This window comes from Acanthopagrus latus, chromosome 23, assembly GCF_904848185.1.
Source record: "Acanthopagrus latus isolate v.2019 chromosome 23, fAcaLat1.1, whole genome shotgun sequence".
Taxonomy (NCBI): Eukaryota; Metazoa; Chordata; class Actinopteri; order Spariformes; family Sparidae; genus Acanthopagrus; species Acanthopagrus latus.
The window spans coordinates 6544219-6559862 of NC_051061.1; the positions used below are offsets into that span (position 1 = coordinate 6544219).

General features: G+C 42.3%; 1 protein-coding gene and 1 long non-coding RNA gene across 4 annotated transcripts; one reads left to right on the top strand and one right to left on the bottom strand.

Moving 5' to 3' along the window:
• Nucleotides 1-24: 24 nt before the first annotated feature.
• Nucleotides 25-13327, bottom strand: zmp:0000000896 (caspase recruitment domain-containing protein 10). 3 transcript variants are annotated; one of them, XM_037087946.1, is made up of 24 exons: nt 12999-13327; nt 10509-10757; nt 9392-9529; nt 8103-8289; nt 7637-7775; nt 6403-6612; nt 6112-6231; nt 5906-6031; nt 5261-5440; nt 5083-5157; nt 4595-4631; nt 4435-4472; nt 4259-4341; nt 4132-4178; nt 3811-3931; nt 3283-3460; nt 2874-2997; nt 2488-2728; nt 2215-2281; nt 1968-2070; nt 1689-1847; nt 1440-1552; nt 1108-1223; nt 25-972 (listed from the first exon to the last, which is right to left on the bottom strand). In XM_037087946.1, exons 1-24 carry the CDS (start codon nt 13069-13071, stop codon nt 765-767), a joined length of 3132 nt encoding a protein of 1043 aa, XP_036943841.1. In that variant the 5' UTR covers nt 13072-13327; the 3' UTR covers nt 25-764. The 3 variants fall into 3 exon arrangements, with proteins under 3 accessions (XP_036943841.1, XP_036943840.1, XP_036943842.1); XM_037087945.1 differs by having other exon boundaries at nt 5053-5157; XM_037087947.1 differs by lacking the exons at nt 10509-10757; nt 12999-13327 and adding an exon at nt 9820-9918 and having other exon boundaries at nt 5053-5157.
• LOC119013429 lies at nt 1485-2065 on the top strand. Its single transcript, XR_005072745.1, has 3 exons — nt 1485-1573; nt 1669-1821; nt 1927-2065. It is a non-coding gene; the product is annotated as an uncharacterized LOC119013429 (long non-coding RNA).
• Nucleotides 13328-15644: the final 2317 nt, after the last annotated feature.

The following is a 15644-nucleotide window of genomic DNA, read 5'->3' on the forward strand; positions in this document are numbered from 1 at the left end:
TTCATTTATTTTTATAAACCAGTTACAAAATAAAATAAAAATTTGACAGCAGAAAAATATCATGATTTACTAGAGCTTCTGGTGTACAATGTAATGTCAATAAAAATGCAGCACATGACAACTTTCAGTCATGTATAGCCCACCTAAAAATATCCTCAGTTTTCCTCTTTAAAATACCGTACTCATAATTTCAGCCCAAAAACAAAGACAGTCTTCATCGCAAACACAATATGTGGATAAGCAGATTTGTGCCCTCCATTACATCCCTGCTTACAACATACAACAACCATCTACGCCTCCTTGTGTCCTCACATCTTAATCTTCCACTTACAACATGGGTTAATAACAAATGAACCAAAGTCTTTAAAAATCTACCTCCTTACATTCTCCCTTGACAATAAGTTTTAAAGTAGTGTTATATAATAAAACTGAGTGCATTGAGGTGTCTGAATGGTAAAAAGTAACAATAAATGACACATTTCCTGTTGAGAAAAAACAGCTAAATATTGGTAGGTATAAATACCTTCCTTATGTGGTTATTTTTTCTGCTAGTCCAGCTTGGCTTTATAGATTTTAATTATAAAGTACCCGTTTGTATGCTTGTACAATAGGCCAAATCTGGCCTTGAAAATCCAAGTAGGTCCAATGTTGATCTTGGTCCACTCTGTTAAAATAAAAGCAAGATCAAATGTGACTTTATGTGGTGCCTGTGCACAGTTTCTTTATCCACAGAGAATATCCACATTCTGCTGTATCTCTCTCCTCTACTGAAGCCTGTCCAGTTCAACCCATGCAACAGCCCTCTGCTGGCTGTGGATGGCATTGCGTATGCCTGCCAGCAGCTCTTCAGTGCAGCTCCAGGCGCTGGGCTCCAGGGTGTAGTAGAGGAGGGGAAGTGTCTCCAGCTGTAGCTCCTCGGCCTGGCACACCTCCTCCATTATGCTGTCTTCTCCACACCGCGGAAAAAACTTCCTATTGTAAGTGTTCGAAGTTCATATAGACAAATTAGAGGACGAATATCTAGGTTTGACTTCTTGCATATATGTAATATGACATTTTCTACACATTAAGTAAAATGCTTATTTTGGAAAATGAGTGTGCACATACCTGAGCGTCTTGTGCTTTTTGTTCTTAGGACGGATGTAGATGACGATAGGGTAAATCCCCTGTCTTAATAAGCCCTCAACACTGGGCAGGCCAAGCTCCAGCAGACAGTGCTTGTCCTGAGACAGAGACAAAGGGAGATTTATGTTATTTGTGCGAATGTACATTCATCATTATTACCAGCAGTGTGCTTTTTTTCCAAAAAAAAACAAACAAAAAAAAAGGTAATAGCTGTGGATGGTTACTGATTTCAAGCCCTAGACTGAGATAATTACAATCACTGAGCAGAAATTCCTTGCAGTTGGACAAACAATAAGATTATCTTTTTTCACTACCTGGCTAATGATATCCTGTATTGATTGTAGCCGTATGCCCAGAGCCTGGTCTTGACTGCAGGAATCCATCAGGAACACTCTCTTGTCACGTCTCTCTGATGGCTGGATAGGCTCTACAAACCACAGGATATAATGTATAAGAAGAAAGAGACTGTAGTGTATCATATGAGACTGAATGAATAATCAGGTTTATTTACTGGTGTTTTGGGGCATTGTGTGTGTAATTTAGTAGGTTTGTTGTGCAAATACCTGGTGGGCAGGTGTTGAACTTCAGACCAGACTCTGCAGGTTGCAGCAGCCTTTCTATGAGTCCACGGGAGAGAAGAGAGGGAGAGAAAATGACCGGACGCTTAGTCGGAACCTGCACTGGCTGCACCACGCTGTATGGGATCAAATGCTCCTCATGACCTAAGGGGACAGGCACACATGAAGGTATACAGTCTTTGCATAAATGTGCCACATACACTTAAAAAGATTTATCACTCAGGGTTGATGTTGCGTTCCCGGAACACTTTTCCCGGATCTTACGTTTGCTGAGTGTGTAAAGGACGTGCTGTGTGGAACCAATGCCACGGCAACCGGGGTCGACTGCCTTGACCAGTCGTACACGTCCGGATGGTTTCTTCAAGAACTTCAGGAAGATGGCACAAAAAACAGGTCATGTTAATCTAGGTTATCAGTTGTTGAGTAGTTTGGTCTTGCACAGTGACTGAAATTGAGCCTGCTGTTAATGCCATTTCAAACATGATATCATAACATGATGCAGTCTCATCACCTTCTTCTTGAAGTCTTTTTGCTCCAGCGCCATTTTCCGTAACCTTATAAGTAACAACTGTTGTGCCCTGAGATAGAAAACAGTACAATTCAGTTTACATGCACGCCTCACAGTGAAAAATTCAATGCTAAGGGCTTGTATTTAACATACTACATGCTTTGATTCAAACCAGGCTGCACTGGTCTTTCAGAGGTATTGTAAGAAAATCCTCATTGACCTGAATTAGAAAATGGTCCAAAATAATACGGCAGTAAAATGTTCTAATTGTCTTACCTGTTGTAGTTGGGCATGGTCCCTGCCTGCAGGGACTTGGCTGTGTGTGGGTCCACCAGAGAACAGTGCCAGTGGTATTTTCCATTGTACCTTGTGTCAGTGACATGAACAATGTCGTCACAGGACACACCCAGAGACGGAGGGTCACCATGAGGCTCCATGTTGAGATTGACACGAACATAGAAGGAGTCAGCACCCATAAATGTAGGTGCTGAGAGCTGGGAGCACAGCTTGGAGTATGCTAGGAAACAGAAGAGGGGACAGCTTAGTCTCTCAGTCCTTCTGAGGCATAAATGGACATATCTTTATGTGCGTCAAGGGAAGCGGTTTCAATAACACAGTATTTCTGTTTTCTGCATATTTTATATCTTATTTAGTTTCCTCACCCTCTGGGTTGCTCCGGTGTTTGAGTGTTGACAGCTCAGTCCACCACTGCAGAGAAAAGTGGGCTACCTCCGCGGTGCACTGGCTCAGCAGCACACTGCCCCCACCAAACAGGACTCGTTCCAGCTGGACCACATGAAGGAAAAAAAACAACATGTTATGTTCCAACCTTATGGTCTCATGTTCATCTTTGTTTCCCTTTCTTAAATTTAATTCACTTCATGCTTTTTGCAAACAATGATCTTGCAAAATTTCAAGTTAGAAAATTCACACATTTGCAGGCAGAACTGCAATGTGCATTTGTCCAAAAGTCCATATAGAAGCACTATCTGAAGCACACATCCTCTTAATGAAGCATGTTTTCACACATGCAACCCTCACACATGATCTTTTCACCGCACAGACACACACCTCGAGCAGCTCACTGCCCTCCTTCAGTCCGCATTGTTCAGCTGGGGAATCAGCTCTCACGTGGCTGATGAAGATCCCTGTTGCATTTCCTCCGACTATCGTGATATCGTCAGCGAGACTTGCTTTTCGGTGCTTTGGTGAGGTGGGGGGGCTTGAAGAAGGGGAGCGGGGGGGTATCCTAAGAGATGGCAAGAATCGGCAGCAAGATATGAATCTTTGGCTGTGTATTAAGGCTTCCACAACATCTTAAGATCATGCATTTTTGTCATATAAGGTCCATGATCCAGGTTTACAACACAGCCTTGTAAAATTTGCATCACCATCATCATCATCATCATACAAGAAGGGGGTTAGATGTTGCTGAGTGAAGTGTGTGAGTGGCTTTCTTGGTTATCAAAGGGGATGTATTATGCTCACTTTCAGGTTCAGAATTTTAATTCTCCTTTAAACAAAAAATGTCACATAAGTGAATGCTTACAATATGTGTAGTGGCTTTCAGTGATAGGCCTCAAAACTGCGAGTTTGTACCTGGGAACATCGGCGTTGGGTTGATTTGAAGAGACTGCAGGAAGGTTGACCAGGTCAGGGGGGAAGAGATGAGAGTGTAGGGAGTTACAGGAATCCCACAGAGACTGTTCACTCTGCTCACCTAAAAACACCAGAGAGCCTCAGAAAGAAAGCAAAATCTGGACGGGACTCAATGCCCTTTGTAGTTCGTTTTATTGTTCTTTGATGCCACGTGAAATAATTAGAGAATCACAGGTAATCATTTAGTCGATGAGGACTTAAATGCTGTACTCTGTCTAGAAAGACAGCTGTTCACGAGAAATACGACAAAATCAAATATACCTGTAATGTTATCATTCTCATCGCTGCCCCAGGACTCCAAATCAAACCTTTTCAGAGCAGAAAAAAGGGATGTTAATCAAATTAAATGAAGGTGAGGAAATTAGATATGTGGGGCTGGTAAACTCACTCTGTGTTGAATCTTCGGTTGATGGAGTTCATGCACGGAGGAAAGGGGAATGTGGAGAGCCGGTTTATTTCCTTCTCGTTGTCCTAGAACAGAAAAACACACTCATTCTTTCACACATTCTCTCTATGTTTCCTTCTCTTCCTGTGCTTGTTAATGAGCAGAACCGTGATACTCACTGATGAAAGGAGATTCTCCTCTGAGTTACAATACAAATCTGTGAAGGAGCAGAAATACTATTTAAATAAAAATAGTACATCTATATTAAATAAATAAAGTATTTACAGGCAAGTGTTTTCTTGTATAAAAATTGAGAATCATCTTCCATGTGTCACTTACCCTCAGAGTTTTCATTGGCTTGGCCTCTAGAGGACGCCTATGGCACAGATAAGACGGGAAATCATTAGTATGACCTCACAGTTAGTGTGAGGTATTGTGCAGGTGCAAACACGCTTAGAGTTGCATAAGAATCTAATATAATGTCTCATTCTCTAGACGATAATTGGATCAGATCTAATCTTATGACTAAAGACAGACTGCAGTTCCAAAGCTGCATTCTTCGCATTGTGTTATAAAAACAATGGGAGTAAACGTGTTGTTGCAGCCTCCAGAACAGTTGTGTCTCGTGGAAATGATCCCTTACAGTACATAAAGAAGAGGTTACGCTACATTAACAGCAGCTACAAACCCTATGATTGACTGCAGCACCGCATTCCTACAAATGAGGACCAAATCAAATCATCGATATGGCTATGGTGATTCCATTGTTACTGTGAACTCTAAATTCCAGCCTTGACCTTTCGAAGCAGCAGATGAGGGTTACTGGCCTGGGGTCTCAGGTCCAGCCCGAGGGAACAGCAGGGTCCGTAGCACTGGTCCTCGCTGCACAGGGACAGGTGGGACTGTGCAGACACAGCGAATAATACGTGTATAAAAACGTTCTGTGGTCGCATTGAAAAGACAGTCGTGCACTCCTAACTCACTATACTGTCTGTGTTAACTCACACAGTGCAGACAGGGGCTGCTCTGCTCCCTCTGCTCTCGGTTCCTCTCCCTCTCTCTCTCCAGCTCCCTCTGCTGCTGCTCCAGGTTGGCCTGCAGCTCCGCAATGCGTTTACGCAGACGGTTCTTATCTAGCAGACAGTCGGTGTACTCCAACTGCAGGCTGTCTCGACTATGCAGAGCCTGGTAAAAAGAAGAAAAAAGTAAGGGAAAAGAAGTTTGCATGATGTAGAAAGTATCAGGTCCCATATAATGCTCATTTTAAGGTATTGGGTGTTAATGTTTGGGTCTCTATTATGAAATGTTTGCAGGCTGCAATGTTCCCAGAAAACTTATTTGACACATATTGTACTTTGCTGCAGCACCTCTATTCGTCCTCTGTGCGAACGTATAAACTCCTCTGTCTTTAAGGTCCTCCTACCGAAAGGCCCAGTCTGCTCTGCATGTGGTTTTTGCAACCATAGCTGGTTGCAAAACGCCTGCAGAGCGTACATCTGCATCAGGATACACAGTGGCAGACTCAAGTGCAGCACAACTGTCAGTGTACCTTGATTCATGCTTTGGGATGGCTACAGATTGTGTTGGGCACGGTAATGAATGTGAGCCATAATTCCAGGCTCGAGCCAGACCCTCTCCCCTCACACTGACCTGGTCTCTCTCCTTTTCCAGTTCCATGATCTGGTTGAAATAGGACACACACCTCTTCTGCTCAGTCTCCCAGTCTAGCTGGAGAGTTCTCACCTTCAGCTGTAGCTGCTCACCCTGCGACTCCAACTACAAACATAGTTTACCATTACAACCATTCAACACTGTATATGATATCAAATCTTAAACATTTTTTGATAACTGTTCACCTTGTCCCTGTGCTCCTCAGTGCTCTGCAGCTCCCCCTGTAGCCTAGTAATGATGTCACAGAGCTCCTGCCTCTGCTCTGCAGACTCCCTGCGGTCCTGCTGCAGGATGTCCATCAGAGCCTGGAGTAAACAACAGAGAGAACATATTGAGGACATAAAAGAGTGCATCTTTAGTAGGACACAACTAGAAAAAGGCCAACAAATCTTTGGTTTGAGGGTCAAACTATGATGAAAAAGGGCAAGTCATAAACATGCGTTTAGAGGATAAACATGGTAGATTTAAACACATACTATGACTCCAGTGGCAGGAACTGAGTCCCTCTTTTGAGTCGCTTTCTTCTCAGCTTTCTCAACATCAGTACGGTGCAGCGGCTTTTCTGGTAAAGCAGGTGGAGAACCATTCACTCCATTGGAGAGCAAACTGTTTCTTTTCACCGGCGTAATATTCCCTGGAGTATTGAGTTTCTCTGCCTCCGTCAGCCTGGACCTTAGCTCCTCTACCTGCACGGAGAACAAACAAAGCAGCTATAAAGACGTGGAAGCTGGGATTTTACACCAGGCATCGCTTATGCTGCTGAAAACATGTTTAAAATGCAATGAAATGGCTAATGGGTTGTTCATCTACTCATTAATGATAGAAATTTAAAAAAATGTAGAATAAAAGACTTAAAAGCATTTTGTGCAGGACTATAATGTTAAACATGAGGTAACACATACCTTCTTTCCAAACTTGTGTTCCAGGAAATAAGCGTTAATTATAAACAATTACAAGACCTACTACATACCTCGATTAGCAGCCACATTGCACGTAAGGTTACATGACCATAGTTAAAATAACGCATCTTGTTATTAACATTACCATCTTTAAGGAAAAAAATCACCACAAATACCTCAAGGTATCTGCAGCCTAGTTGTTTGCACCTCAGCAGTATGGTCGACATGTTGTGACAGCTCACAAACTAAATACAAGTGTGCTGATAACATCCACACAGCATGAAGAGCAGCTCACTTTAGCTCTTAGGTTGCAGCTGCGTGCCGGCTGAAGCTGCCTCACCTGCCATGGGCAGTGAGTTTTACGTTCTTATCATTCTGTCAAACTAAATTCATGAAGATAGTGTTCCTTATCTCTACATATGACATGACAAACAAACCCTTCCTCTGTTGGATAGAAATTTCGGGCCGACATGAAGAAAAAGCTGGGGGGAAACCCACTGTTTCCACAGCGAGTACACAGCTGCTTTGAGAGTTGAGATTAGCTGAGGAATGTGGTGGCTGAAGATACATGACTCATCCTCTCACTTAATTTTTTTAATTGAAGGGTTCCCGATTGCTTCAGTTCCTCAGTAAAGACTGGTGTTGTGTTACACATCAGTATCTGTAAGTTGAATGAGTTTACAATGCTGGTTGTGGTATAAAATATTCCCCTTACACTTTCAAGATTAATCATGTTTACAAGTTCATATAAAAACACTAGGAATTTTCAGTGAACAATTTCTGATTCTACTTATGTCACCGGCCGACCTACCTGCGTCAGTAGTTCTCTCTCACGGTTGGAGGCCTTGCCTTGTTCCTCCAGGGCCCTGGAGTACTTCACAGCCTGCTCCAGGTGCCGGTCCTTTAGCTTGCCCAGCTCCCGACTGGCCGACTCCCAGTCCTGACGCAGCCTTAACATCAAAATCATAAATGTTCTCAATTAAAAATCTTTGTAAAACAAAGTGTCAGTGAGATATTGAAAAATCATAGTATAAATACTTCTGACAATCCTACCCCTTAACATGAGATTGTAAAACAGACTATTTCACAACTGGATGTTGAAGGTAAATTTACTCCCTAATGAAGCTGATAACAAAGGGGAAAAAAAGTTTCTTCCATAACTCCATTGCTTACCCATGAGTAGAGTGAATATCATTCTTTGAGACACTCTTTCTTTTCACAGCTCAATAACAGAATACAAAACTTCAATCCAAGCTCACAGCAATAGGTAGACCAACCTCTCCAGCTGCAGCCTGTCGTGACGCAACTCCTGAGCTTTACGCTCAGCGCGGCTGCGTTCCTCCTCCGCCATCCGGCAGCGCTGAGACAGGCGTCGCTCACACATACGGCTGTTTCGAAGCTGCTCCCTCAGTTTACGCACCTCCAGAAGCAGAAACTGGGTCAAACCCTCTGGACCCTCTTCATCTGGGGAGTAAAGACAGGTCATGGCGACTAGTGTTTAATGTAAGGAGGGGGTAAATTCACGCGCAAAGATTTAGAGAGAAAGATTTAGAGATTTAATGTTTCGAGTTTCAAGTTTCCGTTATTTGTCTTTAAAAATTGCAAATTTGTACAAGTGGCAATCACACAATTAAATATCTGTGTACCTTGAAACATTGTGTGTATATTTTGTCAAAGCAGAGGTGCTATAAAAGGTAAAAACTACTCATTTTTTCTCAAGTTTGAACACTGACTCCACATCTTTTGATCTTCTTTTTAGAGACCATTAGGGCCAAATGTTGAAAAGCCTTCCATGTTAATATAGTAAAAGGCAATGGATACTCTTTAGCGACATGATAACAAATAATTGTGTGCTCAGCTCTGCAGATACTACTTACCTACTAGATAACATTGCACACTTGGCGTTCTGGCTCTAAAAGGTCAGCTGTTAACAGCTTTTTAAGTGCTTTTATCTTAGGTCTGCTTGGCTGCCATGTAACATTCAAATACAAAGACTGAATGTCTTAGCTCTTAGTGTGTTTCACTGTGTCAGAAAAAGAACCCTTTACACAGCCTCCCACGTAGATATCCAGTGAAAGCATTTTCAAAAAAAGAGTCAGATTTATATCTTAAGATTGCAATCTGCAGTACTAAACTTTGCATCTTAGTGATCCACTTCAATGTAGTGTCAAAAAAATGAAACCACTTGCACAGTAAGACACACGCAACAGTCTTGACAGAGGCCTTCTGCAAACATGCCAGATACAGATGTCTTTCCATTTAAGAGGCATTAATGAAAATGTTCATACCAAAGACAGATGTTTCTCTTTTCTCTCAGTCCGCCTCTCTTTACTTACTTATTTGATTACAGAAGGAAGGATTTCCTTAAAGTGGGCTAACAGTTTGAACGAGGGCTACCAGCGGGCCTTATTCACAACACATGTAAACGTAATATATAAGTACTCTGATCTTTTTTTTTTCGAGCCTGAAGTCAGTCTTAGGATCTGAAAGGTCTAACTCAGCTCTGTGACAAGTGGTGAGTCCACAACTCTGCCATCCTCAGGCATGCGGAGAAATCCTTTCTTACCCAGTATGAGGGAGCATCGCTGTGTGGGCTGTTTTCCAGTCAGCTGTGTGTACTGCTCTGGGTGGTAAAACTCCAGTGATTCCATGAAGGCCTGCAGACCTCGCTGGCCCTGACCACGCAGAATGTCCAGCAAACGTCCTGGTCAACAAAAATGGGGAAAAAAAATAAAAAATCTGTAAAACTGTAACAATGCCAAATGAATCGCAGGAACACTTGTCTTTAACAGCGGCAGTAGCCGTAGCCATGCTAGAAATGCAGCTAGTGTTAGAAATAAAGCAATAAACTGAGGCAAGCTCCCGTCAGCATTTTGGTACAGCGAACCATAAAAGTGCTACCTCTTTGATGTCAGTGTCATTTACCCCTGTAGTTACACAGCTATTTCGAACACGACTATGATGAATGGCTGGCTCGAGGATGAGCTTACTCACTGGCAAAGAAACAACAGTGATATCAGGTGCCTGTCTTCATCCCGTCTCCCCTTCATCTTTATCTTCTTTCACTCCTCGTTCCTGTCCGTCTGCCCAACGCTCCCCTTTACTTGGCGCTGTCTTTCATCTCACTCTCTCCTAAGCTCCTGCCTGTTTTTCACACTGCAACATTTATCTTCTCCCACCTGTTCCTCTCTGACAACCCGCTGCACCATCATTCAAACATGATGTTTCCTTTCGGGAGGATTTTATAAAAGAATGCACAGCATGCACTGTACTTTCCATGTGTCATCCAGGTCATCCGTACAGTACTGCAGCCTAATCTAAAACAACTTGGAGAATTGTTCAATTGTAGATTGGTTTCTTATATTCCCATCAGCCATTTGTATCAGTTTACCTTAGTAAAGATTAAAGACAATATTGCATCTCGTTGCCCTATTCTTTTCCACATTTGGCACCAATAAAAGTATGCAGAATTTACTATTAGCAGTTCATTATTGCAACATAGTGATGGATAACGACTGCTGTCACTGGATTACATTGAAATTTAGGACAGTTGATGACATGATAATCCTCAGTCAAGTTCTTGGAGATAATGCGATCCTAAACTGTGATGGAATGCAGTTTGATGGCTGGTGCTAGCCTATTTATTTAACTGAAGTTTGCAAACAACACATTCCGCCTCTCACCGGCCTTGCTGATGCGCAGTGGGTACTGTGTGGAGTTGAGCACCTCGTCTTCATCCTGTTCATCGATGACCTTGCACTGGCGCAGATACGGGGTGAGTTTGGCCGGGTTGAGGATGCGCGTGAGCTTGTGCCGCACCCCCTCCACGCGATCCCAGAGCTCCTCATAGTGCTCCTCTGACCACGGGGGAGGAGATCGCACCTCCTCCTCCTGAGCTTGGTCCTCCTCCTCCTCTGCCCAATCTGTGACACCTGCAAGAGGCCAAGAATGCACATGCAAACTCAAGTTTGAGCGTGGAGTAAAAGAATCATGCATTGACATTGGACAGGAAGACAGACGTGTTTTTTTTTTTAAATCTAACAATATTGATTCCATGAATGTTTTGATATTTTGCTAGTTTCTCGTTCAGCATCACACGTCAACCCTGAAGGCCAGATTACAGACACACCTAATGTCCACTCCTAGACAAAATAGTCTTTCCCATGGAGAATTCCATTGGAGTTTGTTATTGTCTGACTACGCTTATCTGTGTCTCTGCAACTCTTACGGCTCTAAAATGGGTCATTGCATTATGTCACCAGTATGGTTTCTAAACAAACAGTCTGATAAGGAGAAGATGAAGGTTAGGTCTCCTTCAGTTAAAATCCACTCTGTCCAGCACTGAATGGCTATATAATAGAAGTCATTCTTAAAGAAGGATTGTTGGATTATCTGCCGCTCAGATAAGGAAAGAGAGATCAGATGGCTGGAAATCATCCAATGAATGCAAGTCTGATGAATGAACATATAGCTTGAGGTCATTTGCCTCACAGACAGCAGATATGGTGTTAAATCCCACATAAGCGGACACCTTTATTAGGTGAAAGCCAGCAAATGTTTGCATCAATGAGCAAGAACTTATATTCCATACACTGTGTGTTAATATATAAGCAGCAGTGGTACTGTGCACTGTTTAATTCCTTTAGAGCTGTGGGTCTGCTGTTCTGAGGGTCGTAAACCATGGTGGGGAGGACACTTTGTGGGCCAGTGTCTCAGAGCGAAGGAATGAAAATACTGGCGTGACTCATATTGCACACCTAAAAACACACCAGGGGACCGCAGACAAAAGCTTTCTCAGCCCCATTCACTTCACACTGTGGAGGAGACAATGAGAGAAAGTGAGTATAGCTGAAGGAATTTGTTAAGTACTTACATAATTTAACTGTAATTTATTTACATTTTTGACATTTGATTGTAAAACTGACAAAAAGGACGATTGTATAGAGGTCCAAATCCAGTGAGAATCTGCTGAACAAGTGCACTATGACAACACGAGCCCCCTAAAGCTGTGTTGGTCTACAGGCAAAACCCCTTGTCTCATTTCTGTTGGTTCAACCAGTGTAGTGAGTCCGTAAGAATCACAGAGATGTCCAGACGGCCAGTTTCCCTCTCATCTCTCTTTTGTCATCCCTGAAATACAATGCACAATGCGCTGCTGATCAAATGGACAGATGTAAACACCCTCATTCTAAGCTAACTTGTGTTAAACTTTACGCACTTCAAATCACTTCAAATCAACTTCTAGCCTAGACTTCTCAACCTATATAACAAGAAATCACAGAAATGAAGTTATCAACATAAACCCTTGCTGTCTCACTCATCCCATCCAAGTTATTTACCCATAATGAGAGAGAGGTGCCTGCTGCTCTGTGCAGCTGATCTGACCTATTTGAGCTATAAGGGGCAGGCTGGGGCAGGTCTGCAAGCTCTGGAATCTCTGTCACTACCCATAAACAGTCTATTGAGACACGGTTCTCATGTGATTACTGCTTAACTCCTCCTCCTTACACTCAAGGTAGTAGAAAACACTCACCGTAAATTGGAATACTACCCAGTATCTATCTACTGTCACCTTTTCTAAGAAAGTGATCCATAGCATCCAGTTAAAACCTAGGTTTGATGAAATCTGTGAGAAAGAGATCTGCTTTCCACTCAGGGAAAACCATTAATAACAAACACTAATGAAAAGAAACTATATGTGGTATCTATTGATAAGGTGATATATTCCAACAAGGAACAAGGAAACAGGCAATGTTTACACTTTGTGTGAAAGTTTGAAAGGTTTGTGTCAAGCTATGATAAATTTTGTATTTGACCTGACTAAAAATATACTGTAAGTTGCTGTAAAAGTGCCAGGACTTCAGATTCTTGTGAAAAAAACTTGTCCATAGTGGACATAGCATCACAGACCTACATGCACATGTCTGAGAATGAAATATAATGTGGTAGATTACTGAATTAAATTAATTAAAACTTTTACACCTTTCCTCAGACAAAACAGTCTATTTCATGTATTGGACACAAACCGGACCTGAGGACCTTATCACTGATTTAAAAAAAATAAATAAATAAAAAAAAAAAAAGGAGAAAAAAGCGCCCAGCCGATATGTTGACTGACCGCGATACGTCTGTTAATCATTTAAAGTCTGTTGAGATCTTCAGCGCTGGCTTACCGCTCATGTCTTGAATCTGTTGTGAAGATGAGGCCAAGTGGAGCGGAGGGTAACCAAGTCCTCTACATCCCATTGAGCTCCGCAGTCTGGAGTGAAACTGGAGTGAGCGGTGGGTGTGTGGGCGCCACCTGACTGGAGAGCCTCGGAGCGCACGGGTCCTCTCTGGCGCACTCCACCCTCGGTCAACCACAACCAGCCAATCGGGACCCGGGGAGGAAAGAAAAAGTCCCACTTATGACCACACCACAGCGGATATCCTCCAACAGCACTTTCAGATGGACAGAAAGGTTTTCTGTTTTTTTGTTTTTGTTGTTGTTTTGTTTGTTTGTTTTTTTGTTGTTGTACAGAAAGGCACCCAGTGATGGTATCTGTAGGGTTCAGATTTTGAGCACTAGATGGCGCTTCAAACCAATGATTGTCCACACATGGGTCTAAAGCCTTTACGCACAGCATTATGGCAAAAATACTGATAGAAAATAAATACAATAAAGAGGTAAAAACAAATGAACAAACAAATGATCCTCGTTCAGCTCTCACAGGACTTTTTTTGTGTTTTTCTTTAATTGGGTGTTTTGTCATGAGGGCTTGTCACAGATACATGACAAAGACGAAAGTGACTCATCAATACTGTGAGTCACATTCCAGGCGCTTCGCTATAATAATTAGTAAACTAGCGCTTCGCTTACAACCTTTACTATGCTGTATGACTTTGTGCCCTGGAGGAGAGCAGGTTAGTCACCACACAGTTTCACCCTTACTTCTGTTTCTTTTTTTAATCTTTGTTTTTTTAATGTTTACAGCCACATGGGTGAACTGACCCACAGAGTGATTGTAATGAAGTGTCTGCTGAATAAATGGGACAGGTGACTCATATTGTTTGATCAGGAGTGCCACCAGATAACTTGTCAGTATTATCAATGGGTTTGGCTTGCAAAAAAACAAAAAAGAGCCAGGAAGTGATGTAAAGGTCACAGCAAGTCCAGGCAAGTGCATCTTTCCATTAAAAGAACTAAGCAAAATCGGTCAGACGACTACAGGGCACTGTCACAATCATTTAACATAATGTTTAAATTAACAAGAAATTAAATTATTACATTAAATGACAGGAAAGGTGACTTTGTGTTTGTTACATTCAGACAACACTGTAGCGGTCTATATAATGTCACCAAAGTCGTCGGTTAAAAGAAATATCTTTATACATGAATACCACTTGCAGGCAGCTGGCTAACTCATGAGTGTGGGGGACACGACTGGGTCGAATGTGTCCCTCAGATACAGTATGAAGGCAGAAAGGATACATGGGGTTCCTGGCAGAGGAATGTGTCTTTTTCTTGGCTTGTGGACAGGAAATGTCAGGCTGCCCTCAGTCTCTGGGCCTCCCCTGAATAAACAGGCCTCCTGTTTGGGGTCTCGGTACTGTTGCTGGGAGACAGTGCCAGTAATTGTAGACAAGAGGATGAAAAGGAGATATTATATAATGGACTCATATTTACCCATACAATAGAGGAAGTGTGGTTAGGCAGTGATGTAATGTATTTAATTATCTACTCAAGTGCTGTACTTAAGTGCAAATTTGAAGTACTTATGCACTACATCCACTACATTTGGGAGGCAAATACTGTACCTTTGTTTCTAACCCTTTACTTTGTAATTTGCATATTGCATCAGAGCCAGAGTAGCACATTTATTGCCACCCATGATACTTTCAAGTACATTCAATAACAGATTCTCTAAGACTTTGATCGAACTATCTGTATGGGTGACTTTTACCAAAGTAACATTTGCAGACAAGACGCATGAGCCGTGATTGGTCATACTGGTCTGAGCTTAATAAAAAGAGGCTTAAATCCAGAACTGTGTGCGTGTTGATTACCGAGGTAACTTGCGGTAGCTCAGGATATGCTACACTTTGTTCTCACTAAAGTATAATTTTGGGGTTTGGAGATCTGTAATTATACACATCACGAGGCCTAAAAAAATTAATTGAGCTGTGATGATTGTTGTATTTTTTTTCTATTACAGCTCTGTTTATCTGGTTATTCAGGTTAATGTGAGAATTTACAGACAGGAAATAGAGTAAGTCACATATTTTTGGCACCATCTTTGGTTATGACTCATGCTTGTACCTCCTCTGTCTGTCTGTCTGTCTTTGCTCCCTCTTGCCCACTGTTTTCTTCTCTTGGTTCATCTTCCATTCCTCTTTGCCAGCCTTGCTGTTTCTCCAACAGACCAATCCATCCTCTAAAAGTCCATCCAGGCTGTGGTCAGGGAGGGAGGGAGGGAGGGCTGCAGTGGATGAGCATTCCTGTTGTCTCTGAGGTGACAGCGGGACAGAGGCGCCATTGACAGCAGCACTGGACCCCACAGTTTGCTCATGCTGGAATGTGTGATATTGTGACAGTTCAGTCACACAGAAATAGACCGTGCAGAATTCCTTTCGTGCACCGTACACTTTCAGGTTTTCAGCTCTTAGGATGATTAGCTTTTACCAACGACCTCAAGTGATGATCAAGTGTTGCTTTCTGTTTGAAGAGACAAGAAAAAGGAAGTTGTATAAGACACATAATCAAACCAGTAGACTACCAAACCATTTTCTATGTTGTTCTGCCTACAGCTTCAAGACAACAGGAACTAAAAAGGCTTAGA

What these genes read in the sequence shown, in the direction of transcription:
- zmp:0000000896 (XM_037087945.1), bottom strand. Translation starts at nt 13,071, where the DNA reads ATGGGATGTAGAGGACTTGGTTACCCTCCGCTCCACTTGGCCTCATCT. An exon ending in GCAGCCCCTGTCTGCACTGT is followed by an intron (nt 5,158 to 5,260) that starts GTGAGTTAACAC and finishes GTGTCTGCACAG; the next exon opens with TCCCACCTGTCCCTGTGCAG. An exon ending in ACCATGCCCAACTACAACAG is followed by an intron (nt 2,282 to 2,487) that starts GTAAGACAATTA and finishes TTTCTATCTCAG; the next exon opens with GGCACAACAGTTGTTACTTA.